Here is a 25,806-nt window from a genome sequence, read left to right on the forward strand (position 1 = left end):
ACACAACTGGGTTGTAGTTGCATCAGAGTATAAAATCCTAATCTTCACCAACTGTCTCATTTCCACTTAAATGAGCCACTTTTGTCAAAGGTTCATCTTTGACTGGTGTACCAACATGTATACTTATCAATGTTCCAATTAATCTGCACATTAAATATATAACACGTTAAATATAATTGGTTATGTTTAATTATTCCTGATGTTGATGTACACCATGATTAAATTTAGATTTTTTTTCTCCTTTTACCACCTGCTTTCCTTAATGAAATTTCTTAAGGAAAAAATTTTGCCATTTGTTTTCATAATTTTGTGAGGATTTCCATTCACTTTCCTTGCTGTGAACTAGCTGCCGTGGAGATCTATAGAGGGTTCGATATAAGACCATGGAGGGCAATAGTCCCGATGTGGTTCAACAGGACTGAGCAGAATAACAGTTTAGAATTAATGACATAGGCCAAAGGGCCGTTTTTGGTGCTGTAGGGCTCTATGACTCTAATCACTCATGAATATGTGCATCTCACTGGCTCCCTAGTGTTCTTCTGTACTATGGCTGTACATTAATAGCATGAACATTACTTCCTTGGAACTGATCATACAAAGTGGTTTCAATCAAGTAATGAATGGATAATAGGTGAATTGAATTGATTTATGGAATCTCAGACTTGTGATTTCATGCCTGTGTGTGGTTTATAAAAAAAAACACCCTTACAAAATGCTTGCAAAACAGGTGGTATAAAATTGGAGACACAGGGGACTGCGGATCCTCGAATCTGAAACAATGAATAATCTGCTACAGTAACTCAGCAGGTCAAACAACATCTGTGGGGTGGGATGGGGGAGGGAATTGCTGATGTTTTGGGTTAAAACCCTACATCAGGAATACAAATCAAAGTTGCTGGTGAACGCAGCAGGCCAGGCAACATCTCTAGGAAGAGGTATAGTCGACGTTTCAGGCCGAGACCCTTCGTCAGGACTAACTGAAGGAAGAGTTAGTAAGAGATTTGAAAGTGGGAGGGGGAGGGGGAGATCCAAAATGATAGAAGACAGGAGGGGGAGGGATGGAGCCAAGAGCTGGATAGGTGATTGGCAAAGGGGATATGAGAGGATCATGGGACAGGAGGCCCAGGGAGAAAGACAAGGGGGGGTGGGAAAACAGAGGATGGGCATATTCCCCCCACCCTTGTCTTTCTCCCTGGGCCTCCTGTCCCATGATCCTCTCATATCCCCTTTGCCAATCATCTATCCAGCTCTTGGCTCCATCCCTCCCCCTCCTGTCTTCTCCTATCATTTTGGATCTCCCCCTCCCCTTCCCACTTTCAAATCTCTTACTAACTCTTCCTTCAGTTAGTCCTGACGAAGGGTCTCGGCCTGAAACGTCGACTGCACCTCTTCCTAGAGATGCTGCCTGGCCTGCTGCGTTCACCAGCAACTTTGATGTGTGTCGCTTGAATTTCCAGCATCTGCAGAATTCCTGTTCATCAGGAATACAAAATTGGACTGCCAAAGCTGTAATATAATAAAAAATAATTTCAGTTATATCTGCTCTGGACAGTGTTTGTTATAGACGAAATCGTTACTCCTTTAAATCACTGCTAATTAAGACCATACGACATATGAACACAATTAGACCATTTGACCAATCGAGTCTGCTCCAAACTTCTATCACAGCTGATTTATTTTTCCTCTCAACTCCATTCTCCTGCCTTCTCTCTGTAACCTTCAACATCCTTCCTAATAAAGAACCTATCAACCTCCACTTTAAATATGCTCAATGTATTGTCCTCCACCGCCATCCATGGTAACAAATTTCATAAATTCACCATCCTCCAGCTAAAGAAATTCCTCCTCATCTTTGTCAAAGGGGTACCCTTCTATTTTGAGGCTGAGCACTCTGGTCCTTGACTCTCAGATTAGTGGAAATATCCCCTCCACATACACTCTGAATGGGCCTTTTAATATTCGGTAGGTTACGTACCCCTCATTTTTCTAAACATCAGCAAGAACAGGCCCAGAGCGATCAAATGCTCCTGAAATGATAACCTTTTCATATTTGGATTGTTCTTGAGAAACTTCTTTGGACCCTCTCCAATGCCAGCACATCCTTTCCTAGATATGGGGCTGAAACTGCTCACTCCAAATGCTGTCTGGTTAATGCTTTATAAAGCCTCAGCAATGCACCCATGTTTTTATATTCTAGTCTACTAATTACAATGCATTTGCCTGTCTTATTATTGACTCAACCTGCAAGTTAACCTTTAGGGAATCCAGCACAAGAACTCCCAAGACCCCTTTGCACCTCTGATTTCTGAATTTGCTGCCCATTTCAAAAACAGCCTATACATTTATTCCTCTACACTATATTCCATCTGCTACTTGTTGGGTCTCCTGTACATTGGCGAGACCCGATGTAGATTGGGAGACCGCTACGCCAAGCACTTATGCTCCATCCTCCAGAAAAAGCAGGATATCCCAATGGCCATCCATTTCAATTCTACTTCCTATTCCCACTCTGAAGTGTTAGTCCATGGCCTCCTCTACTGCTGAAATGAGGCCACACTCAAGTTGGAGGAGCAACACCTTATATTCTGTATGGGTAGCCTCCAACCTGAAGGCACAGACATTGATTTCTCAAAGTTCTGATAATTACCCCTCCCTCACCATCGCCCCATTCCCATTCAGCTCTCTCATCTTATCTCCTTACCTGCCATCACCTCCCTCTGTGCTCCCCCCTTCTCTTTTTCCCATGGTGCTCTACCCTCCTATCAGATTCCCCCTTCTCCAGTCCTTTATCTCTTTCACCAATCAACTTCCCAACTTTTTACTTCACCCCTCCCACTCTCCGTTTCACCTATCATCTACCACCTTGTATTTCTTCCTCCCTTCCCACCACCCTCTTGCTCTAACTTCTCATCAGTTTTTTTATCCAGTTAAAAATGTCAACAGTTTACTCTTTTCCATAGATGCTGCCCAGCCTGTCAAGTTCCTCCAGCATTTGGTGTGTGTTTCTTTGCCCATTTTCCCAATCTATCTAGTCTAAATCCTTCTGCAGGCTCCCTGTTTCCTCAACACTATCTGCCCCTCTGCCTATCTTCATACCATCCGCAAACCTGGTGACAAAGCATATCATCCAAATCACTCATTTGTCTATTCTGCTAGAAATGTCCTCAAATAATTCCAACAGGTTTGTTAGGTAAGATTTCCCCTTATGGAAACCATGCTGATTTCAACCTATTTCATTGTGTGCCTCCAATTAACCCAAAACCTCAACCTTACTCATGGCTGATGAAGGGTCTCAGCCCGAAACGTTGACTGTTTACTCTTTTCCATAGATGCTGTCTGGCCTGCCAAGTCCCTCAAGCATTTTGTGTGTGTTGCTTGGATTTCCAGCATCTGTAGATTTTCTCTTCTTAATAATGGACTTTTACATCTTGCTAACCACTGAAGTCAGGCTAACTGGCCGATAATTTCCTATCTTTTACCTCCTTCCCTTCTGAGGAGTAACATTTGTGATTTTCCAGTCAAGAATGTAGAAATGCTTGAAAAATCACTATAATGCCTGTACAATCTCTTTCAGAAACCTAGGATGTAATCCATCTGGTCCAGGTCAGCTAGTTACGTTCAGACCTTCCAGCTTCTCAAGCACCTTCTCCTTAGTGATAGCAGCTACACTCACTTCTGCCCCTGACATTGTTGAATTTCTGTCATACTACTGGTATCTTCCACAGTGAAAACAAATACAAAATACTTACTCAGTTCATCTGCCATCTCTTTGTTCCTTATTACAACCTCTTCAGCATCATTTTCCAGCAGTCTGCTGTCCACTCTCGCCTTGCTTTCACTATTTATTCACAGTATCTGTAAAAAGCTTTCAGTATCCCTTTCGATATTATTGAATGGCATACCTGCATATTTCATCTTTTCTCAACTTATTTCTTTTTAATTACATTCAGTTGTTTTTTTAAGAAGCCTCCCAATCCTCTAACTTCCCACTGATTTTTGCCATATTATACACCCTCTCTTTTACCTTTATGCTGTCTTTGACTTCCCTTGTCACTCAATCTTGCCTTGTCCTCCTTTTAGAATGCTTCTTCGTCCTTTTGATGAACCCAATCTTGGCATTGAACATTACTCCCAGAAACTCCTGCTGTTGCTGCTGTACTGTCATTCTTGCTAGTGTCTCCTTCCAGCTTCTGTCTCATCCCTCCAGAAGTTACCTTACTTGTATTCAGTTTGTATTGAGAGATACAGGCCCTTCTAGCCTAATGAACTGCAGTGAACCCACTTTGCCTAATCACAGGACAATTTACACTGACCAGTTAAACTACTAATCAGTATCTCCTTGGCCGGTGGGAGGAAGCCGGGACACCTGGAGAATAGCCACGCGGTTATGGGGAGAACGTACAAACTCCTCACAGACAGCGCCGTAATAGTGTCGTGCTGATGGCCTCGCTACCGTAGTGCCCATTTATATAATAGTACTCCCTAAACTGTCAACTATTGAAATAGTTCGGACCTTCGGGTCACTTTCAGAAACGTTGCTGTCCGCTTGCACAACGTAAAATGCTACGGACAACAAATTAGTTAAGTAATCGTGTGTTTGTGGTATTTTTAATTGGGGGGGGTCGTGTCAGCAGTAACATCTATCTCTTTTGTTTCTGAGCAGCGTTGCATGTATTTTCTTCCGAATCTATTAACCTGAAAAGAAACTTAAGATTTTATCTGCAGAAGAAAAGTGTCTCCTCCGTGTTTTTGTGAACGTTGCTATCCATCTCGAGCAAGATCTCACCAATACTGTATGCTGAAACTACAACGTTTTTCGTATTATGGTCTGGGGGGGGGGTTACATATATATCATAGCGGGGTAGCATTTACCGTTGATATTTGGGAGGGGAGAAAATAACGTTCAAAGTTTAACCTTTGCAGCGGTGATCATAGGTCAGAATAGTATTCCGTAATGTACTGCACTGGATGCGTTTCCAGTTGAAACATGTGGTAACCTTTTGTGTGTCAAAGCCAACAGCAAAGAACTGAAGGCTGTGCTTGCTAACGCACGACCCCACTGCATCACGAAGTGGTAAACGGAGAGATTCACACCTGCAGTTGATGCAATGAATTAGCTTCGTAACAGAAGGAGGGAAATCAGAGGGTTCAAACCTACTTTACTTGGACTTACCAAACTGCTGGGTAAGAATTCCGAGATGCGGTCAGTCTCTCAGCACCCAAAGACTTAAAAGACATTCCTTCATTGAAAGAATATTATGATTAATTTTGGAATGTAAATATTCTTGCAGAATCTTTCTTTCTTAACGGCTGCATGGATCGTGATACGAATCAAGACTTGCCCTTCTAGTATAAAACTTGAAGCTTTGCACTTAAATAATAAATATTATTACGCAAATAACCATTTTTCTGCGTTTTTCCTTTTCATCTATTGCATTTTTTCGTAGTTGACTATTTATTATTCTGGTAAAATAAACCAATTAGTAAGAAATTAGTAGTTAATTGCATGAACATGAAATTCAATTCAGCGTTTGGCGAACGTCCCTCCAAAAGTACACATTGTAAAACTACAAAAATGGCACGCTTGGATATTATAATATTGGCATCTTAAACAAAAGAACGTTATTTTAATGAAAAATAATGCTGAAGAAACGCCAGGGGGCAGCATTGTTTGACTAGACTTGCTGCAGTGCAGATTTTATATAAAATAATCAAAATTTCCGCGACCTCTGTTTCATTTAAATATTCATTGCAACAAACTCTATGTAGAAAAAAAAGTTCTAAATTTTTATCTATTTGTTCAAGATTACTTTGCTAATTGGAAATATGGACCGTTTATGATTGGTTTGGTATGTCAGAATGCTGTGGTCGTGTTATCGAGACAAAAGGCATTACTTTCCTGATGATGAAAGTAGGGTCTTGTGTATAATTAAACTGGCAGAGAGACATCTTAAATTTAACGTAAGAGTATTGATCCATCTCCGTTACTGTTAAGTGAAGGTTGTAAATAAATGGGCTTTTTTTTTTGCAGATGCGTGTACATTTATATGATGTCCACTATATAAACCTATCACTTAAGTCTTAGAACTATTGTTTGTGAGAAATAGGAAATGTGACCACAGAATTGAAAACGACGCCTGTAATGTTATAATGAGGTTCTATTGCTAAAAGTGGAAAGAAGCTAACAACGGTATAGCAAGAAACCAGAGTGTAAAGATGCGGTAGCTGCCCAGTGCTTAGAGTAGTTTGATGATAAACACAAATGGGTGACGTTGGTAGCAACTCTTGGAAACGAATGGTGGAAAAGTTTTGGTTATGAGACCAATTGCCAGCGAGAATGGGCCAGACCTTCAAAGTCCGTTACAATTGTAGTAAATTCCATTGTGTTGCAACTTCTCGCTGCGCGCAGAACCTTCGAAATTATGGCTGGAATGAGAAAACGATTTTCTGTAAAGTTGCTCGGTAGCCATTTCTCCTCCAACTGAAAGTTGGTCTCTTGCCCCAGTTGAACAGTCCCAATGCAGGACGTGCGATTTGTCAGTTTCACATGGCTTTGTCGTTGACGTCAGGAGGGAAATTGCAAGTGGGAGCAGAGAGCTTGGGCGAGGGTTGGGCTGCGTTCGTGGATTGAAGTGAGAGGTAGGGGGAAATAGCTCGGCTGCATCGGCCTGGCCCAGCCCAGCTTCGCTCGGTCCCGACCGGCGGGGCACAGTCCCCACGAGAGAATCAGCTCCCACGCACCATCGAAGAGTGGAGCAAGCAACCTACTTTTACAGAATCTCTGCGCCGCCCGCATTTTAGACCGGATTCCGAGTGAAATCTATATCGTTTGAGGTGTGTTCTTGTTTGGCTTGTTCTTTTGTTATTTGATATTTTAAAACAATTTCGAAAGTGACTGTCCGATATTGGGGTTTTGTTTCCTGTACGAGATTGTGTATGAACACTATGCGCTCGCTGCAGAAATTGTGAATTGAAATTTTTTTTGTGTGTGAAGAATTGTGAATCAATATTACTCAAAGAAATTTCCGTTGAAATGTTAACCGGATCACAACCTTCTTTGACGATTGTTCATGCATACTGTGTTTAAAGATATTCATTGGCAGAAATGGGGTAAACGTTTGTCGTGGCTATTTTCGAGACGTTTTAATGGAATTTTCTCTTGCTTTTCATTCTCAAACGCAAAAATTACGCCGATTTAACATTAACTCCGTCGTCCCTTGGTCCCGGGTAACGTAGTGCAACATAAGATCTGAGGGGGAAATATTGTTCAACCAATGCACAAAACGACCCGATGTTGGGCATAGGAGCCATTTGGTGTAAATCAAGAATGGAAGCAAAACGCGTGTGTATCTGGACGGAGTTCAATGTTTAGCGCTGCATAAAGCAGCGACGTGGGAATTTAATTAGGGTCACTCAACTCACTTAAGCATGCGTGTAGATTTCGGTTCCCAGTCGGGGCAGACGGGCATTGATGGCTTTATCAGGTTGGGACTGGACAGCACTTGAATGAGATTCTCCTTCGAAAAACGTCTAGTTGCTCAACAGTAGGTGTTATTTAGCATTTTCTTTATGGCAAGGGAATGAGATGGCTCATTGTTATGGTATTTTATGGAAGGTTTCAGCTGTCGCTGCTAGTTATTATCTGGAGAGGGGGTTATATCTGTGCGTCTAGCTAGCGATGATTTCTGAAGCCAGTTTTAGATTAAAATATTTTTTTAAAAAGGGGGGAGCAACGAATATATTTACTCGCACTACGTATTCATGGCTTTCCTTGTCCTGGTGCCTGCGAACGTCCGTGTTCGTGTTATCACCACCCTTTAGTAAATTGTAATTGTTTAAATCGCTCCAATAGTCGTTTAAGTAACTGACAGGCAAATAGAATATATTGTGATTGATGTCCGCTTGTGAAACATTGGACAATGGAATTATAGGACAAGAGCCCTTTCGGCTCATTCTGGCTGTACTGTCTATGAAAGCTCGATCTAAATAACCTTTTCTCTCTTCTTTCCAAGTCTCCCTTTTGAACCCCTAATCCGTATCTGTGTTGCCTGCAGATTTGAATTTCTGTGTAATCAATCAAAACGCTGTCGATATCTCCTCTCAAGTCCTTGTCACCTGTCAACCATCATTGCTCTATTTTAACCATTCTCAACCTACACATCTCACTATTGTGTTCTTCATACATCGAGCCTCCAAAGTTACCCCGAAATCTCCGATAAGATGACCACAGTACCTCTCTCTCTTTCACATTCACAATTACTAAGTCCTAAACCCTTTACTTTCTTCCTAAAACCACTTATCCACTCATCCCACCACTGCTATTATCTATTAAAACTTTTTTTTTCAAAACGTGCACCAGTGCTCAAACGTTAAAATATATGCCCTAATGTCACTGACATGATGAATGTTTGTTACCTATGTGGAAGTGGCTATGAGATTGTGAGATGCCTCCTGGAACCACTGCATAGATCATGGGATAGGTGACGTATGGAAAATCAGTGCTTTTAAGAGTTCCAGTAAAACAGGTCAGGCAGCATCTATTAAAACTAATTTTAAAAATCAACATTTCAGACAGCCAGTCCTGATGATTCCTTTCCATAGATGTTGCCTGATCTGCTGAGTTCCTCCAGTACATTGTGTGTGTTGCTCTGGATTTACAGCATCTGCAGATTCGCTTGTGTCATCAAGAGTTTGAACCAACAATGTAAAATGGATGGCAGTTTCATGACAGTGTGAAGGCTGCTATCTGCTCTGTATTGGAAAAGGTGGTTGGGCAGAGAAATGGGACATAATTACCATAATATATAGCTCATCTACCATTGCATTGAAAAAATAACTGTCAATTTAAGCATCTAATTTAATATATAAATCTCATTCCCATTTCCACCCTGGACTTGTCCATAATTTCTCAATATCTGCAAATTGTTTGAATGTTTGTCTTCTCTGAGTATTGATGAGTAGTTGATGAGTGTGTTGCAATGCAGGATTCAATAGCTCCCTTAATTGGTAAAGGTATGGATCATCCAGAATCCAATTTAGGACATCTCACAATGCCCATTCTATCAAGCCCTCTTTGTTATCTTAATCTCTAAAGTTAGATTACCGGTCTTTTACAAAAGAAAGAAACCCTCCCAAAGTCTTCACATAACTGTAGATTCAGCTCAAGTGCAAGGTCAACCTTCCACTCGATATTTTGTGAATATTTTTTGTATCTGTTTAACAACTATTACTTTTGTACCTAAAACAAGGAGTCTACCATCTTGAGAAGTGTTACTTCTGCTCCGTCATTCAGAGCCTTTTAGCTTAATCCTCCTAATGTCACGATGACCATGGGTTTTATTTTTAAATCTCCCAATTCTTTGGACTTCCACAGTTTCTGGTAGATTTTCAGTAAAATCCAAAGCTTTTCTTTATATTTCTTGCTTGTTTTTTGTTTGAGGAGAGTGCTGACCTAAATGCACTTCCTTGAAAACAGGACATGTAAATAAACCAGGGCTTGGACAATACTGAAATATTGCTCTGTTGTTGGGGAAAATGAGACCCTGCTCCTAGTTGGGAAATTAGGCTATAGTTTGGATGAGATTAACTTTCAATATCGTAGACAGACAGCTGAATGGGACATTGATGAGACCAAACTTGGAATATTGTGTGCAGTTCTGGCCACTGTACAATTAGGAAGGATGTAAATAAACCAGAAAATATTCACAACAGTGTTGGTGATACTGGTGGGTTTAAGTTATAAGGAAAGACTTGATAGGTTGGGACTATTTTTCCCTGGAGTGGAGGAAACTAAGGAGGATCTCACAGCTTATAGAATCATGAGGGGCATAGATAAAGTGGAAGGCCACAGTCTTTATCCCAGAATAGGGGAGTTTACAAAGAGCCAATATTAAAATGGCATCTGAGAGATAAATTTTTCCACACAAAGGGTGATGGTTATATGGAATATGTTGCCAGGTGAACTGGTGGATATTGTCAGGATTTTAGTATGTTAGGAGGATAAATAAGGGTGGCTAGCAAGAATCATTTACCGGTGGTGGTAATATCTAAAACAAGAGGGTATTTGTAGAAGGCAAGGATGAAAAGGGATTATGAGGGAATTTTATTCAGCAGTGGTTGAAACATGCTGCCTGAGGAGATGCTAGAAGCAGTTATTTGACAACATTAAAGATGCTCCTAGAACAATACTTGAACCACCAGGGCATGGAAGACCACAGAGTAAACATGGGTAAATGGGACTCCTTAGAAATGGTGGCATTGAGTGTTGAACAGCGCTATAGTTGCCTTTGCTATGATGGGCTGAAGGACCTGTTTTTGAGCTCCAGCAGACTCTGGTTGGAACCATTCAATGGTATTAGCCTGCAGATAAAAATAACCATAAAAATTCACCTTTTTAAACAAATAGGCAGTCTTTATAAAACCCTGTTTGGTACATTTTGGAATACCTTACAGATTCTATGAAATGTTTATTCAGGATACTAACCTTGGCAATCTATATGCTTGTGAATTGTAGGATTGAGCTTCGTTGCCACCTATTTTTAAAGAGTCTTTTGTACACCTTGTCACATTCTCAAAGACAAATTGCATGTCATTTAAACCTTGGTTCTAAAACTCCCATTGAAGTTAATCTTCAAAAATTAAACCATTTGAAATGCTGCTCTATGTAACTTTATTTCATTTAGCCAGTCATGCTTCAGAGCAGATGTACAAGGATTAAATATACCCACATATATTTATAATTACTGTTGTGGAATACAGTCCTTCAGTCTGATCATGTAGACATTCCACTGAAAGCACGGGTCACATGCCTGGCTAACTGAACAAATTTAGTACATGTTGGTCACCTGCCTAGTTGTCTGCCTGGCATTCATTTGTGGATCCCTGCCTGGGCTATCAAAGCTCAGTTGGTGTTTTCATTCAAAGCCAAATAATGGATTGCTAGATACTAAGGAAATTGAAGGGTAGTGGAAAATAGTGCTGAGGTAAAATATCAGCAGTGGTCTTCATGAACGCAGAGCAGGCTTAAAGACAGAGGTGTCCTTCTTCTGTTCTTCATCCTAATGTCAAAATGCTGGTAAAACTCAAGTTAAACAAAGAGAAATGGAGCTAACAGTCCAGGTAAATGTGCTTTACAGTGGACTGCTCTAAATTCAAAAATATCTCAGTGAAATGGTCTTTGATCTTGTTAACAGCACACAAAATGTTGGAGGAACTCAGCCGGCCAGGCAGCGTCTATAGAAAAGACTCCTGATGAAGGATCTCAGCCCGAAACATCGACTGTTATCTCTTTTCCATAGACGCTGCCTGGCCGGCTGAGTTCCTCCAGCATTTTGTGTGTGCTGCTTGGATTTCCAGCATCTGCGGATTTTCTCGTTTGTCATTGATCTTGTTAACTATTTTAGTTTCAAATCACAGATGCTTCTGAGTATTTACAGATTTGTCATTATTGTTTCTTATTAATCTTTTGTAATGTGTGAAATAATAGCAATTACAGTAACCTGGATCAGCAGGAGATTGATTTGATTTTCTTTCTCTTGTGTCTGAAAGTTTAATTTGAGAGGAAAAATTAAGTTGCATGATGGAAATTGGTTAAGCTTCTGTCTAGTGACCAGCAAATCAAGTGAGCTCTAAAATAAACTCCGTGCAACTTTCCAACCTAGCTGATTAACAAACAGAGTAAGAGAAACAAAACTTCCTCTTACATTGTTTTATTTGATTAGAAGCATTAATTTCATTGCTGTGAAACCTGCTTTCTTGGCACATAAAGTAAGACTTGACCTGGTAAATTTATCATTTCCCTTCCTGTTCCATGCTACTTTTTACTTGAGCATACCACTACTGAAAACTTGCTGTTTTACAGCATGTCACTATAAAACTGAAGATTATAACCTCACTGATGCATTTTGTGCAATTTCTAGTATGACTAATTATATTCCAGTAAAAGAAACTGGGAATTGTTCATGAGGAAGCTTTGATGTTTTTAATTAATGCTGTTCTAACAACTAAGGAATAATAGTACTGTCATTCAAATGTTTGCTCTTGACAATTACTGCATGCTTTTCCAATAGACAGAATTTTACATGTTGCAGTTTTCACCAAATGATAAAAGAAATACTTTGCAATGCATCATCTAAAATTTACTGTATACTTCTCCATTCACTCCCCTCCCCGCCCCAACCCAACTTTCCAATTTCTTTTTCAGTGGGCAGTATGAAAACACTTTCGGCTGCTTCATTCATTCTTCTTTCATCTATTAATTATGGATATTCGCAGAACTCAAGCAACCCTATTTCAGACAGAGGTTGTGGATTAAACCTCCTTCCACACTATCTGAACCTTTGCAGCCTGGATGTAATATGGGGCATAGTTGTGGAGGCGGTGGCAGGCGCCGGAGTGCTGACTGCATTCTTGTTGATGCTGATCCTTCTGGTGAAGTTACCATTCATTAAAGACAAAGAAAAGAAGAGTCCTCTGGGAATCCAGTTCCTGTTTTTGTTTGGCACACTTGGGCTGTTTGGACTGTCATTTGCATTTATCATACCAGAAGATGAAAGAACATGTCCTACAAGAAGATTTTTATGGGGAGTTCTGTTCGCACTCTGCTTTTCGTGCTTATTAGCCCAGGCGTGGAGACTCCGTCAACTGGTACAGCGTGGCAAAGGCCCTTCAGGGTTGCTATTGGCTGGCATTGCAATCTGCCTCATGCTGGTTCAAGTTATTATTGCAGTTGAGTGGTTGATCTTAACCATTGTCAGGGAACAAAAACCTGCTTGCAAATATGAGCAGATGGACTTTGTCATGGCATCCATCTACGTTATGTTCCTAATGGCTGTTACCTTTTCCCTTTCTTTCTTCACCTTGTGTGGAAAGTTCAAGAAATGGAAGAAGAATGGAACCTGTGTTATTCTAACTATGTTCTTTTCCATCTTGATTTGGGTTGCATGGATTGTCATGTACCTCTACGGCAACAGGGAACTGAAAAAACAACCTCTGTGGGATGACCCTGCCCTCTCCATTGCACTTATTTCTAATGGATGGATATTTCTAATTTTTCATGCTATCCCGGAAGTCCATTGCTCAATTGTTCCATCAAAACAAAACACACCAGATTACTTTGATGCAGTTCAGCCAAGAATACGAGAGACTAACTTTGAAGAAGAATTGCAACTTCCACGTACTTACATGGAAAACAAGGCTTTCTCCTTAGATGAATCTGGAGCAGGTGAGCAGAAACTTCGACGTTTTGTAACAATGTTTGATCAATTAAATAGCATTGTTTTCCTATGGAATCATATAGAGTAGTACAGCACGGAAAGAGGTCCTAATCATGCCAACTACAATGCCTATCCAAAGCAACACACACAAAATGCTGGAGGAACTCAGCAGGTCAGGCAGCATCTACGGAAATGACTAAACAGTCGACATTTCAGACCAAGACCCTTCTTCGGGACTGGAAAGGAAGGCAGAAGACACCAGAATAAAAAGATGGGGGAAGGGGAAGGAGGCTAGCTAGAAGGTGATAAATGAAGCCAGGTGGGTAGGAAAGGTCAAGGGCTAGAGAGGAAGGAATCTGATAGGAGAGGAGAAAGGAAAGGAGGGACCTAGGGGGAGATGATAGGCAGGTGAGAAGCGGTAGGAGGCCGGAGTAGAGAATTGGAGAAGAGGGGAAGGGATTTTGTTTTACCAGAAGGAAAAATCAATATTTTTGCCATCAAGTTGGAGATGAAATTTAAGGTGTTGCTGCTCCACCTCACTGTGGCACAAGAAGAGGCATGGTCTGACCTGTCAGAATGGGAATGGGAATTGAAATTAAAATGTTTGGCCACCAGGCAGTTTCGTTTTTGGCAGATGGAACACAGGTGCTCAAAGAAGTGGTCCCCCAATTTATAATGGGTCTCACCAATGTAGAGGAGGCTGCATTGAGAGCACGGATACAATAGGTGATCCCAGCAGATTCTTAGGTGAAGTGTTGCCTCATCTGGAAGGACTGTTTGGGGCCCTGAATGGAGGTGAGGGAGGAGATGAATAGGCAGGTGTAGCACTTCGGCTACTTGCAGGGATAAGTGCTGGGAGGGAGATTAGTGGAGATGGACAAATTGATAAGGGATTCAGGAATCATGGAGGGAGCTATCCTTGTGGAAAACAGATTGATGTGGGGGGGCAGGTAAAGATGTGTTTAGTGGTGGGATCCCTTTGGAGATGGCAGAAGATGGAAAATTATGTGTTAGCTGCGTAGGTTCATGGGGTGGTAGGTAAATACAAGAGGAACTTTATCACTAATATAGCAGTGGGAAAATAGGGAGAGTGCAGATGTTCAGGAAATGGAGAAGATGCGGGTGCAGATAGCATCAATGATGGAGGAAGAGAAACCCCATTCTTTGAAGAAGGAGGACACCTTTGATGTTCTGGAAAGGAAAGCCGCATCCTGGGAACAGATGCAGTGGAGACAAAGGAACTGAGAAAAGGGAATAGCATTTTTACAGGAGACAGGGTGGAAAGAGTTATATAAAGACAGCTGTGGGAATCGGTAGGTTTAGAAAAGATGTAGGTCAACAGTTTGTCTCCAGAGATGGAGACAGAGAGATCAAGAAAGGGACGGGAAGTGTCAGAAATAGACCTAGTGAATTTAAGGGCAGGGTAGAAGTTAGAGGCATAGTTGATGAAATTGATCTGCTCAACAAGGGTGAATGAAACAGCACCAATGCCATCATCAATGTAATGGAGGAAGAGTTGGTGAGCATTAACTGGGAAGACTTGGAAGATGGATTGTTCTGTGTTGCCAGCGAAAAGGCAGGCATAGCTGGGGCCAGTTCTGCCTAAGGGTGCTGGTGGTGGAGGGGAACTGGTTGGTTCTTATTGAAGAAGAAGCGGAGAGCTTTAAGGCCTTCTTGATGGGGGATCGAAGTGTATAGGGACTGGATGTCCATGGTAAAAATGAGGTGGTCAGGGACAGGGAATTGAAAGTTAGAAGATCGAGAGCAAGAGAAATGTCACAGATGTAGGTGGGAAGGAACTGAACCCAAGGGGGATAGAATACAGTCGAGGTATGAGGACAAGAGGTCAGTGAGGCAGGAGCAGGCAGAGACAATGGGCCTACCTGGACATTCAGGTTTGTGGATCTTAAGTAGGAGATAGAAGTGAGTAGTGTGGGGTAAGGGAACTATGAGTCTGGTGGCAGTGGATGGGAGTTCACCAGAGCAGATGAGATCAGTGATGGTGTCAAATGCCTTTCCAAGCTAGCCCCTTTCACTGCGTTTGGCTTATTTTCTATATCTTTCTTATCTATTTTACCTGTCCAAACGTTTAAAAGTTGTTATTATATCTGACTCAACCACTTACTCTGGTAGCTCATTCCATATGCCAACCATCTTTTATGTAAACAAAAAAGTGCTCCTATTAAATATTTCCCTGCTTACCTTAAACCTATGCCTTCTAATTCTTGATTCCCCAAACCTGGAAAAAAGACTGAGTGCATTCAACCCTCATGAGTTTATACAACTCCATAATTTCACCTCTTAGACACCAAGAACGTCCTAGCCTGTCCAACTGCTCTCTCTAAACTCTCAAATTCTTGAGAATATTCCTATATCCTTAATACTCCAGGGCTAATCCCAGCTGCTTGTATTTGATCCATGCCTCATTCTTATTCCTGGCCAAGGCCTCAATATCACTTGTCATCCCTACTCCTGGTGACTTTACACTGCACTCTAACAGGAACATATAGCCCTTGATCTCATGCTATTTTCCTTTTGAAAGCATCCCATTTGCCAGAGCTCCCTTTTCCTGCAATCAACCTACTCCAATCAACTTTTGCAACCTTTTGTCTATTACTGTCAAAGGTTATTTGCCTATACTTTCTTCTCTTGCACACAAGGATACCAGTCTATTATTACAGCAAGAAATTTTGAAAGTTGAATATTGCTGAAGGTTTTATAAAAGTAATAGTCAGCAAGCATAGGCTGGGCACAATGACCTCCAGTGCCATACATTTTTTGTGACTATTCTATATAGCTATTCCATATAAATTGGAAAGAAATGTACAAATGTTAAAACATTATTATAAACACACATATTTGGCTCCTATTGATTCAGTCAGGTTTGAGCAAGAAAGATTTATTTACTTTATACTTAAATGTGTAACAGATATTCAAGTTTGAAATTTGGTTGCATTATTGTTAGATTGGTCTTATTCTTCAATGCAAACTACTTTTTCTCCTCCTCCCTCCCCTACTACATAGCATTTAAATCTGGATTTCGCAATGGGAGTCTGGGACATAGACCCAACATTCAGCTTCGGAGTAATGTTTACCAGCCCACTGAAATGGCAGTTGTACTCAATGGTGGAAATGTAAGTTGTTGACTGTTTCGAATTTTGCAGTCTTTTGGGTACTTTGAATTCTAATGGAAAGTATGAATTTTAAGAGAACAATAAATAAGTTGGCCAGAAAGTCCCTTGAGCCTGCTTTGAAATTCAGTAAGATCATGACTGCTCTTCTAACTTGTTTATGTCACTGCCAAAAGATAACTTAAAACATTCCAAATATTGTAGAGGTATGAGCAAGTTTGGCTGATTTATAAGCTGGAATAAAAGAACAATAATAAGATTCATTTTTGAAGTACACTGCCACAAAATATACTTATAATTCCAAAAGTTGAAGAATTCAAAACTTTTGAGGAATGGTTTGGATTATATCAGTATGTCATACTGTTTAATCATGTAGCTATTTAATGAATGTTACACTATATTTTACAGATGCTTTTAGCTTTTGGAAATCTTGATGTCCTTCAAAATGAAGATCATTTGAGCTGCCTTCAGAGAGTTTAAAATAAGCAACTATTTTAGAAGTAGTCAGTTTCTATAAAAAGTCTGTAGACCTTAATGCATTTTCTTTCCTCAGTCACAAAACTGAACTAAGTCAATGCATGTACTCTTATCTTGCCTGCAATTAATCTACAATGCAAAACAGAGTCTTCAGGACAATTAGTTCAGGTAAAGCATATGGCAAAGTGCCATTTTCACAGAAAAATAGCAGAGTCAGGGAACTTTTGCATCAGCTTTAGGAAAACCACATTTATCTATACATGTATTGCTTACCATATTATTATATCTATAAAAAGGATTATCGTTAACCTCGTTGTTACTTTGAAGCACAGAAATATTCAGGTACTTAAATATTTATTTGCAAATATTACTTTTGAGTTTTTATTTATGCATTTGCACATATTCACACAATGGATAAAATGATTTTGATTTGTTTGAACTTAATGTTATTAGTAATGTAAAATGTGGTGTAGCCAAGGTTGTATGATGGTGCAAGAGTTAGTACTGTTGTCTGTCAGCTCCAAAAACCTGGTTCCATTATGACCATGGGTGCTGTCTATAGAGAGTTTACATGACCACAGCTTCCTCCGACATTCTAAAGATGTGCTAGTAGATTAATTGGTGACTGCAAGTTCTTTTTTTATTTCTTTCTTTACTTCTTGAGATCCAGCACAAAATAGGTACCCAGCAACCCCTGGTTTAACCCTAGCCTAATCACGGGACAACTTACAATGACCAATTAATGTGCTAACCAGTACATCTTTGGACTTTGGGAGGAAACCGGAGCACCTAGAGCAAACCTATGCGGTGACAGGGAGAATGGACAAACTCCTTGTAGACTGCGGCTGGAACTTTTGATTCTTTTACCCATTAATACAGATTAACGGCTTTAAAAAAAATCAAAAGAGTGGGTCAAAGTGAATGTGGAAGGAATTAAACTGCAAGGATACAAGGAAATAAGAAGCAAAGTATTGATGCGAATGGAATTGCCCCTCCTCCACACATCCCATGAGCCATCATGTGCCTAAAAAGCTGAATGCCTCCTTGTCTGTTGTTGTCAACCTTCCAATCAGCTGTTGTATATTAATAATTTTGAGTACTATCAGTTATGAAAGATGTACTGATTGCCAAAAATAACTAATGTTTCATTTATTTTTCAGATCCCATCTGCTCCTCCAAGCTATGCAGGAAGGCATCTTTGGTGAACGCAAAACTGTTTGAGCTGTAAGCAAATTCCAGCTGTTCATGGACAAAAATCAGTACAAGTGGAAGCTTGTGGTAGTGAAACCAATATAAGCTGTTTGATGCCCAGTTAAATGGGAAGATATTCAAAACTGATTTTTTTAAATGAGGATGTACAGTGAAGCTTGTATGGTGTACATATGAAGTACTCTTTCTTTTAAAGCTGCAAGCCTTTAAATGAAAGCAGCACCAGAATGATTCTGAAGAAAACATTTGTGGCTCTGGAGCATTTTTGTGTTATGTAAATATAGAGTGCATTACATTTAATAAATTATGGTAGTGTGTAACTTTCAATATTGCTTCATTTCTGCTAAACCAATATCTAATAGATACTTAAGGAAAACTCCCTGGAGGAGATGGGGATAACTTGTTTATCTTTGATAAGTTTTAATGCAGCATCAGTAATGTATGTTTTAGTGGAGAAGAGTTAACTAGTAAAGAGCATAACTTCGGTATTTTTATTTGTTTGGGCATTCCGTATTATCCAACATAAAAGCCATAATGTAAATTGATATAGCAATTTACACTTTCAAGTGCAGTTTATTCTATATATGACAAAATAGTAATATTTTCCTTTTGCAATGAAGATTCAGTCTGTGGTGCATGCGTACTGTATACTGAAAGCAAGTGAAATAGGACTGTTTTAATAATTAAAACATTAGTATGCTTTGTATGCAAGGAGTTTTGTTACTTCCACACCTGTAATTGAAAGGTAGGACAAAAGACTGCACAAATGTAGATTTTTATAGCTTGTCCATACAGGCTGAGCACCTCTTATCCAAAAATCCAAAATCCAAAAGTCTCCAAAATTGAATTCTTTCTGAGCATGACGCTATAAATGGAAAATTCCACAAGGCATGTGGAAGGTTTCCAGGTGATGCACAGGTCTCTGTGACCCTCAGACAGTTCTGAGGAGTGACTTCACATACCATGAGTGGGGCCCTGTTGGCACCAGTTTTCAGCTGTCATCATAGTCAGACCTTCATGCATTACTCACAGTGATTAACGTGTGTTTTGTGTTTATTCTCTGCTCTGTGTGAAGATATTGTTGAAAATGTCAAAAATGCCTGCAGTTACTCCTATGGGTAATAGAAAAAAGAAAAAGTGGAAGCATTTATAACACAGAAAGGCAAGCTGTTGGAAAAACTTGACAGCAGTGTAAGTGTGAAGCATCTGATGGAGGAGTATGGTGTTAGAACAACCACCATCTACAACTTGAAGGAACAGAAGGACAAACTGTCAACAAACAAGAAAAAATCTTGCCAAAGCGTCTCGGCCCGAAACATCAACTGTACCCTTTTTTTCCATAGATGCTGCCTGACCTGCTGAGTTCCTCCAGCATTTTGTGTGTGTTGACAAACTGTTAAAGTTCTTTGCTGAAAACAATGAACAGAAGTTAATAAAAGATAGAAAAACACCGCACAGAGTAAAAAATGAAGCTCTCGACCGTGTATTGAAAGAGTGGATTCATCAAGTTGGACTATACATATGTCACTTAACGGTATACTGATTATGAAACAAGCAAAGATCTATCTCGATAAGCAGAAAATTGAAGGTAATTCAGGGTACATATATAAGCTGTATTTGTAATGTAAATGAATTTCCTGTTTATACTGGGTCCCACCCCCAAGCTATCTCATTATATAGAATCAAATATTCCAAAATCCGAAAAAATCCAAAATCCAAACCAGTTTCGGCCCTAAGCATTTCGGATAAGGGTTGCTCAACCTGTATTTCTTTCTCAGTTGCTGCATCAACCAACCTACTTTCAGCATCAACATGCCAAAAACTTTGTAGCTGTAAGTAAAAAGTCCCTTTTGATTCATCAGAATACAAATAATTGTATAATGTAAATCTAAGTTTGTATAGTGAACTTGCCTGTAACTTTAAATTCCTTGGTTAAAAAAAAAACAGTGAATACATTTTCACTGTTGCAGCGTGAGAAATAATACTCACTGATCGATTTTTTTTTTATTGTAGTTTGCTCTTTCGCAATAATGCTACAAGGCCTGATATTTAACTCCATGCCGGCCGATGGTACAACTGCAGATTTTATTAAAAATTTAAATGACTGGTCAATTGTTGATGTCTTATTAAAATGATGTCTTTTGTAGCATCAATATCATGAAATCTTTGTGCGTACACACTAAATTTTAAGGCACATTTAATGAGACAATCACCCTGTGCTAGTACTTGATTTTGTGTGTGAAAAGTAAAATATAGACAAGTCACATGTTGACCAAAGTTAAGGTATGTGCAAATGTTTATTTTCTAAATACTATTAAAGTACCATTATAGTAGTGTTGGATCTGAACTGTTTGATTTGAAATGGAAGAAAAACTCCTATTAAGAAAAGAAGTCATATGACATTTAATTACAAGATGGAGTAGGAACTTTAACAGGTACTTCAGCAGGGGTAATCATTGACTCTTCAATTTCCTCTTCCTCCATTTTCTGTCCAACTGTGTATTTAAACAAAAACAAGTTGTAATCAAAATATTAATTTCTGAAGTATTGACCATATAATAATTTCTCCATTACCTGACCCAATAAATAAAATAATAGAATATTTGTTTATAGTTACAACTTTTTAAAAAACCTGCTTTTGGTTTATTGGCTTTTGTATCTCATTCAGGATATCTGAGAACACTTTACAACCAATGGATCTTCAGACTGAGTCTTAACTGATTAGGAACATTTTATTGGAGGAAAAGTTCACTGTCAGATGATCGGGGGAAGGTAGGGGAGGGGAAGTCTGTTATCTTGATGTATACCTCATTTGCAGTTTGTAGTTCTATTTCAATCTATTATACAGTATAGTGCTCAGTTGTGAGAATGAATGTGTGGTATTTCCTACCCTGATGTCCTTGTTTTATGGGTTGATTTCATTGTTTGAGCTGAAATAAACGTCAAATGCTTGATACTGAGAACTCAATGATTCATTGTATGAGCAGAAAATTTATGGACATGGCTGCTTTAAGCTTGTGGGGACAATAAAAAGAGTATTCAACAAATATTTTGTTTTAGGTAATTAGGAACAAAATTTAGGAACAATGCTTGGGGTCAAGAGTAGAGGTCGACCATGCTTAGCTAGGAGATGAGCAATCCAAGTACATAAAATATTGAAATAGCTGGCAAAGTACTGCAAGATTACAAAATGTAACTACAATATTTAACTTGTACAATACTAGTTTCATCCAATGTTGTTTCCATCAACAGGTTAGTGGAGGCTGCTTTATGTTGGAAAATCACTGAAATACATTTTTTAGCACATGCGCTTCCCCTCCTCATCTATATCTTCAATTACCACACTCTCATATGGTAAAAGATTTAAGTTACAAAAATCTTCAGACTTTAGGTTATACATCCAGACAACAATCTATGCAAATCGTGTTTTTTATGAAATCCAGAATTACTACCTTAAAAGTGTTGCCTATATACTTGGGTCTATAATAGAGTTAAAAAGGTTGTGTGCTGCAAGTGTCTTTAGAAAATTGTAATTATATTTCACTCTAAGAATCTGCATTACAGTATAAACCACAATTTTACTTTTCCACCAACATTAAAGTTTGCTAAATTGAACTGCAGCTGCTTTATAGCACTTCACCCACCACTTGTTTAAAATATTTGCATATCACTGCTTCACATAGAAATGACAACACACAATGAAGGTCATGATACATTTGCTGTGGGTGGTCTTTGTATTATTCTTTAAAATGGTGAAAGGCCCTGAGAAATAATGTTAGAAACTGCTTATTCATATTCAGGGTAGTGGGAATGAGACATCTCTAAAGCTGTGGAAAATAGGAAAGAAATCAGTCTACTCTTTATATCATTTATGTATACACTAGTGTGCCAGAGAACAAGCAATTATTTTCAATCAACAACTGGTAAAAAGATTACTTATATGGGTATTGAAATTTTACTGCATAAGTTTGTGCCAACAAATGTAAATTTCTCAGCAAACCACATTAAATAAAACTATTTTAAAAAGTTTTGGAGTTATCAGTATCGACCTTACAACAATAATGTGCCATAAAATAAATTCTAAAAATATCAGCCAAATCAAACTGTCCTTTGGCTATTTGTGGTGTTTTATCAACCACTCTGAGAAATTCAGACTATTTAGTCATTGAATATTTGGATGCCAATCAGCAGTTAGGTGTTAAAACCATGCTTGAGCTTATTGCACGTATTCTTGGAAATCTACCTCTCCCACCTACCAAATAAGTTGGATGATTTATGTGTATTTACTGGGCAAAAGTCTTGGCCACATATATGTAGCTAGGGTGCCTGAGAATATTGCACAGTACTGTACCACTGCACTGTACTGCTGCCCCACAAAAAAAAATTGTGCACTGAGAGTGAGATGGGGGCAGTGGGAGTTGCTCAAGGTTTAATCTTGAAGATATATGTCTTACAAAAAGCTTTCAATTTGTGCATTGTTGTAGAAGCATGAGTTCAAAGCTTTTTGATTTCTTGCATCTGCTTGTTATAAAGTCTCAAGTTGCAATATCTCTCTACAGCTTGCAGAAAGTTTCATAACTACTCCACAGAAAATGTTAGAAGCTGGCATGTATAAAACTAATTTCTATTCAACCTGAAAAACTGAGAATAGAACTCTCCAGTGAAATTATTTTTAGGATCCTGAAAGTTGCCAAAATTTGTGGAAAAATCATTTAAGGTACTCTTACATTCTTTTAAAAATGCAATGGAATTTAATGTTGGTGCAAGGTGCAATAAATATAAACTGACAAATTACAGAGTAGAATTATTATGGCCACTAAAGTGCAATACTAGTCAATTGCTTTTCTTTATACTGAGAAATCAAAGGCTGTGTCTTAATTGTTTAAATGACAGCAAGTCCCAGGCTTTATACATGAAGTCCCAAACTGAAAGAGCTGTGTATCTCTTAGTAAGTCATAATATTTTGCTACTGGAGTTGATTTGCTGTGTTCACCAGCAATTATAATGGGGCATTGGCTTTTGAATCAAGTTTCACAGTGAACAAAAGTGCTTAAACGTGTATTTCTTTATCCTGTTCTAAAGCTTCTCCTAGCTGGAACTTGAGAGCTAATATGTTGAGAGATGGAAGTTATGCCTCTGTTACAAAACCTACCTGTTTCTGTAGCCTGTGCACGACGTGATGTCACTTCTTACACACCAGTGACATAGTGCTGAATACACTATACCAAATAGGCTTACCAACAGACTCATTAAGGTCCTTTTCAACCTTGCTATGACAGATTTTCAAATTTCCTGGTGTCTCACAAAGACAAAACCTAGAAATTATAGTAATTGTGACCCTAAAATGCACTCTTAATGTAGCGTTAGGTGTACCTTGGCAATAGAATTGTGTATTGTAAGGAAAAGGGTATTGGGTTGTATGAAAATAGCTCATTTAGCTTTCTCTGAGCAATACCATAATATAGTATTTAGAACAAATTGTCCTTGGGAATATTTTGATGAACTACAATTTTGAGTTGCTGTGTGAAAAAGTTCCGATAATATTGTCTGGATGGAAGTTCCAAGATTTAGGTCCGGCAATATTGAAGGAATTTTGATATATTTCCAAGTCAAGATAGTGTGTAATTTTAAGGTGACAGCATTCCCATGGGTTTTCTGTCTTTGTCCTTCCTGGCTGTGAGTTTTAAAGATGCTATTTAGAGTAGCTTAAGCACTTAACCATTGTGAATTTTGTAGATAGCACTCATAGTTTCTCAGAGGAATAAATACTTAGTGTGGTGAATAATGTGTCAGTTAAATGGGCTTCAGATTTGTGCCTTGTAGTTACTGGGTTGATTCAACTTAAGGAGCTCATGGCAGAATACGTAATCACTGAACGGTTCTGATAGCTCTGCTATTTATATGGCTGGTTAATTTGCATTTCTGGTCAGTGTGGACTCCAAGATGTTGTAAGCTGGAATCTTGGGAATGCTAAAGTCATTGAATGTCCATGGTAGGATGCTACATTTTCTTGTTAAGAGATGATCATTGCTGGTATTTTTTTTTCCACTTGATACTTAACCCTTAGCAGAATACACCTGTCAATTGCCTCTGATTGCCTGCAGGCACAGACTGCTTGAATTTTTAAGGAGCTACAAATAGAATCAAATATGGTGCACTCATCAGTGTATATTATCATTTGTGCTCAGATGATTGAAATAGCTAATGAATTGTGTTGATATCCTGGAGATAAAAGTGATTAACCTCGAGCAACTGCATCCTTTGCAATTTTTTTTCCCCTCTGATGCCCACTGATTTCAGTTTTACCAAAGCTCCTTAAATGCCATTTACCTTCATGCCCTGTCTTGAGATCAAGGGCAATCATACTAACGAAGTCAAAGATAGTGCACTACTTCCACAAAATGCATAATAAGGGCTTAAAATTCAAAAATCTTAATGAGCTTGATTAATTACAACCAAAAATGTTTTCTTTAGAGCTGACTGCTTGTAGCATTATGATACAACCCATCCAATTTAGCATACAATATAATTTGTAATTTTATGTTTAATTATAAATTTATTTAAAGGGATACATTTGGAACAAAACATCTGTTTTGCACCAGAAATCTCTGTGAGTAACATCGCAGTATGGATTTGGACATCATGAAGTATCTGCCAGCAGACACCATGCCTTCTTGATTAAAAAGAGCCAATTCCCACCAACCCAAATCCCCTACTTGCCCTCACTTTATTCCTGTGAAAAATCTTTATGTTTTTTTTCTTGGCATCAATGTTATGAGTTTCAATGCATGAGTTTCAAATCATGAGTTCAAGCTCCTAGTGTGAGTGTTACACAAAAATACTTTCCTACCCTGCTACAGTATTGTAGAATCCAAATAACATTTTAATCTTATATCCATTTCTGAGAGTTAATCAGTGTTCAAACTGGTTAATTCATTTACACATTGAAAATCTGATTATACTTAGTGTTCTGTGAAGGATTTTAAAATAACTTAAGCACATAAAGTGCAATAGAAATGCAAATTTTTTGCTTGCTGTGCTACTGTCTCCAAAGTATTTCACCCAAGGGACTAATGTTTAATAAGTGTTTTGGAGTCATCTCTCCTCATGTAGATGGTCTTTGTCATCTCCCTTAGGCAGCAATCTGTAATAAATTAGACCATGTAACTGAGACACAGCAGATTCAGCAGATACTGGAAATCTTGAACAAAACAAACAAAATGTTGGAGGAACTCAGTAGGTCAGGAGCATTTAAGGAGGGAAATGATTGGTCCTCAATCAGATAAATGTTTTAGTCAAGCACCTTGAACATTCTTGGAGGTCAAACCCACCCTTCAGTCACTTTCTGAAATATTTGTTAGTTTGCCACCATTGCACATTCAATATTTTTATGTATTTTTAGTTACATATTTCTCCCTCTGCTTGTTTTCCACTCCTAGGTATGCCATTGGATACTAATATCATGAACAATCCATTTTTTCTATCTCTGTCAGTACCAAATGCTTTCTTGGGAATCAGAGTTGGCTCGATACTGGACCGGACCACCACTATGTTGAGTATTTTTGTCATAAAGGCTACAACAAATGGAGACAGCTGCTATACCCTACCTTCAAGAACAGCTGAGGGTGACCAATAAGTAGTCACTTTACTATTGGATCCCAAGACTGAATAATTTTAAAAACCTTTAAGGTTTTTAAAGCTTTAAAAGTTAAATGAAGACAACCATCGTCTGCCCTTGAAGAATGTGGATTCAGAACAGGGTCTGACCCAGTGAA

At 38.9% G+C, this 25,806-nt stretch overlaps 2 protein-coding genes across 6 annotated transcripts in view; one reads left to right on the top strand and one right to left on the bottom strand.

The window, feature by feature from the left end:
• Positions 1 to 6,452: 6,452 nt before the first annotated feature.
• On the top strand, positions 6,453 to 18,358 carry gprc5ba (G protein-coupled receptor, class C, group 5, member Ba). 2 transcript variants are annotated; one of them, XM_072268771.1, is made up of 4 exons: positions 6,453 to 6,834; positions 12,203 to 13,222; positions 16,239 to 16,348; positions 17,983 to 18,358. In XM_072268771.1, exons 2-4 carry the CDS (start codon positions 12,211 to 12,213, stop codon positions 18,025 to 18,027), a joined length of 1,167 nt encoding a protein of 388 aa, XP_072124872.1. In that variant the 5' UTR covers positions 6,453 to 6,834; positions 12,203 to 12,210; the 3' UTR covers positions 18,028 to 18,358. The 2 variants fall into 2 exon arrangements, with proteins under 2 accessions (XP_072124872.1, XP_072124871.1); XM_072268770.1 differs by lacking the exon at positions 6,453 to 6,834 and adding an exon at positions 7,450 to 7,544.
• A 1,903-nt stretch (positions 18,359 to 20,261) lies between these two features.
• The window catches only part of iqck (IQ motif containing K), a 94,604-nt gene continuing 89,059 nt past the window's right edge, over positions 20,262 to 25,806 (bottom strand). For 2 of the 4 annotated variants that reach the window (XM_072268773.1, XM_072268775.1), the window contains one exon: positions 20,266 to 20,526. In XM_072268773.1, coding sequence (XP_072124874.1) covers positions 20,435 to 20,526 — 92 coding nt within the window. In that variant the 3' untranslated portion in view covers positions 20,266 to 20,434. Of the gene's footprint in view, positions 20,527 to 25,806 lie in introns of all 4 variants that reach the window. The other 2 variants (XM_072268772.1, XM_072268774.1) reach the window with 2 other exon arrangements.

Source organism: Mobula birostris, chromosome 9 (genome assembly GCF_030028105.1).
Source record: "Mobula birostris isolate sMobBir1 chromosome 9, sMobBir1.hap1, whole genome shotgun sequence".
NCBI classification, from domain to species: domain Eukaryota; kingdom Metazoa; phylum Chordata; class Chondrichthyes; order Myliobatiformes; family Myliobatidae; genus Mobula; species Mobula birostris.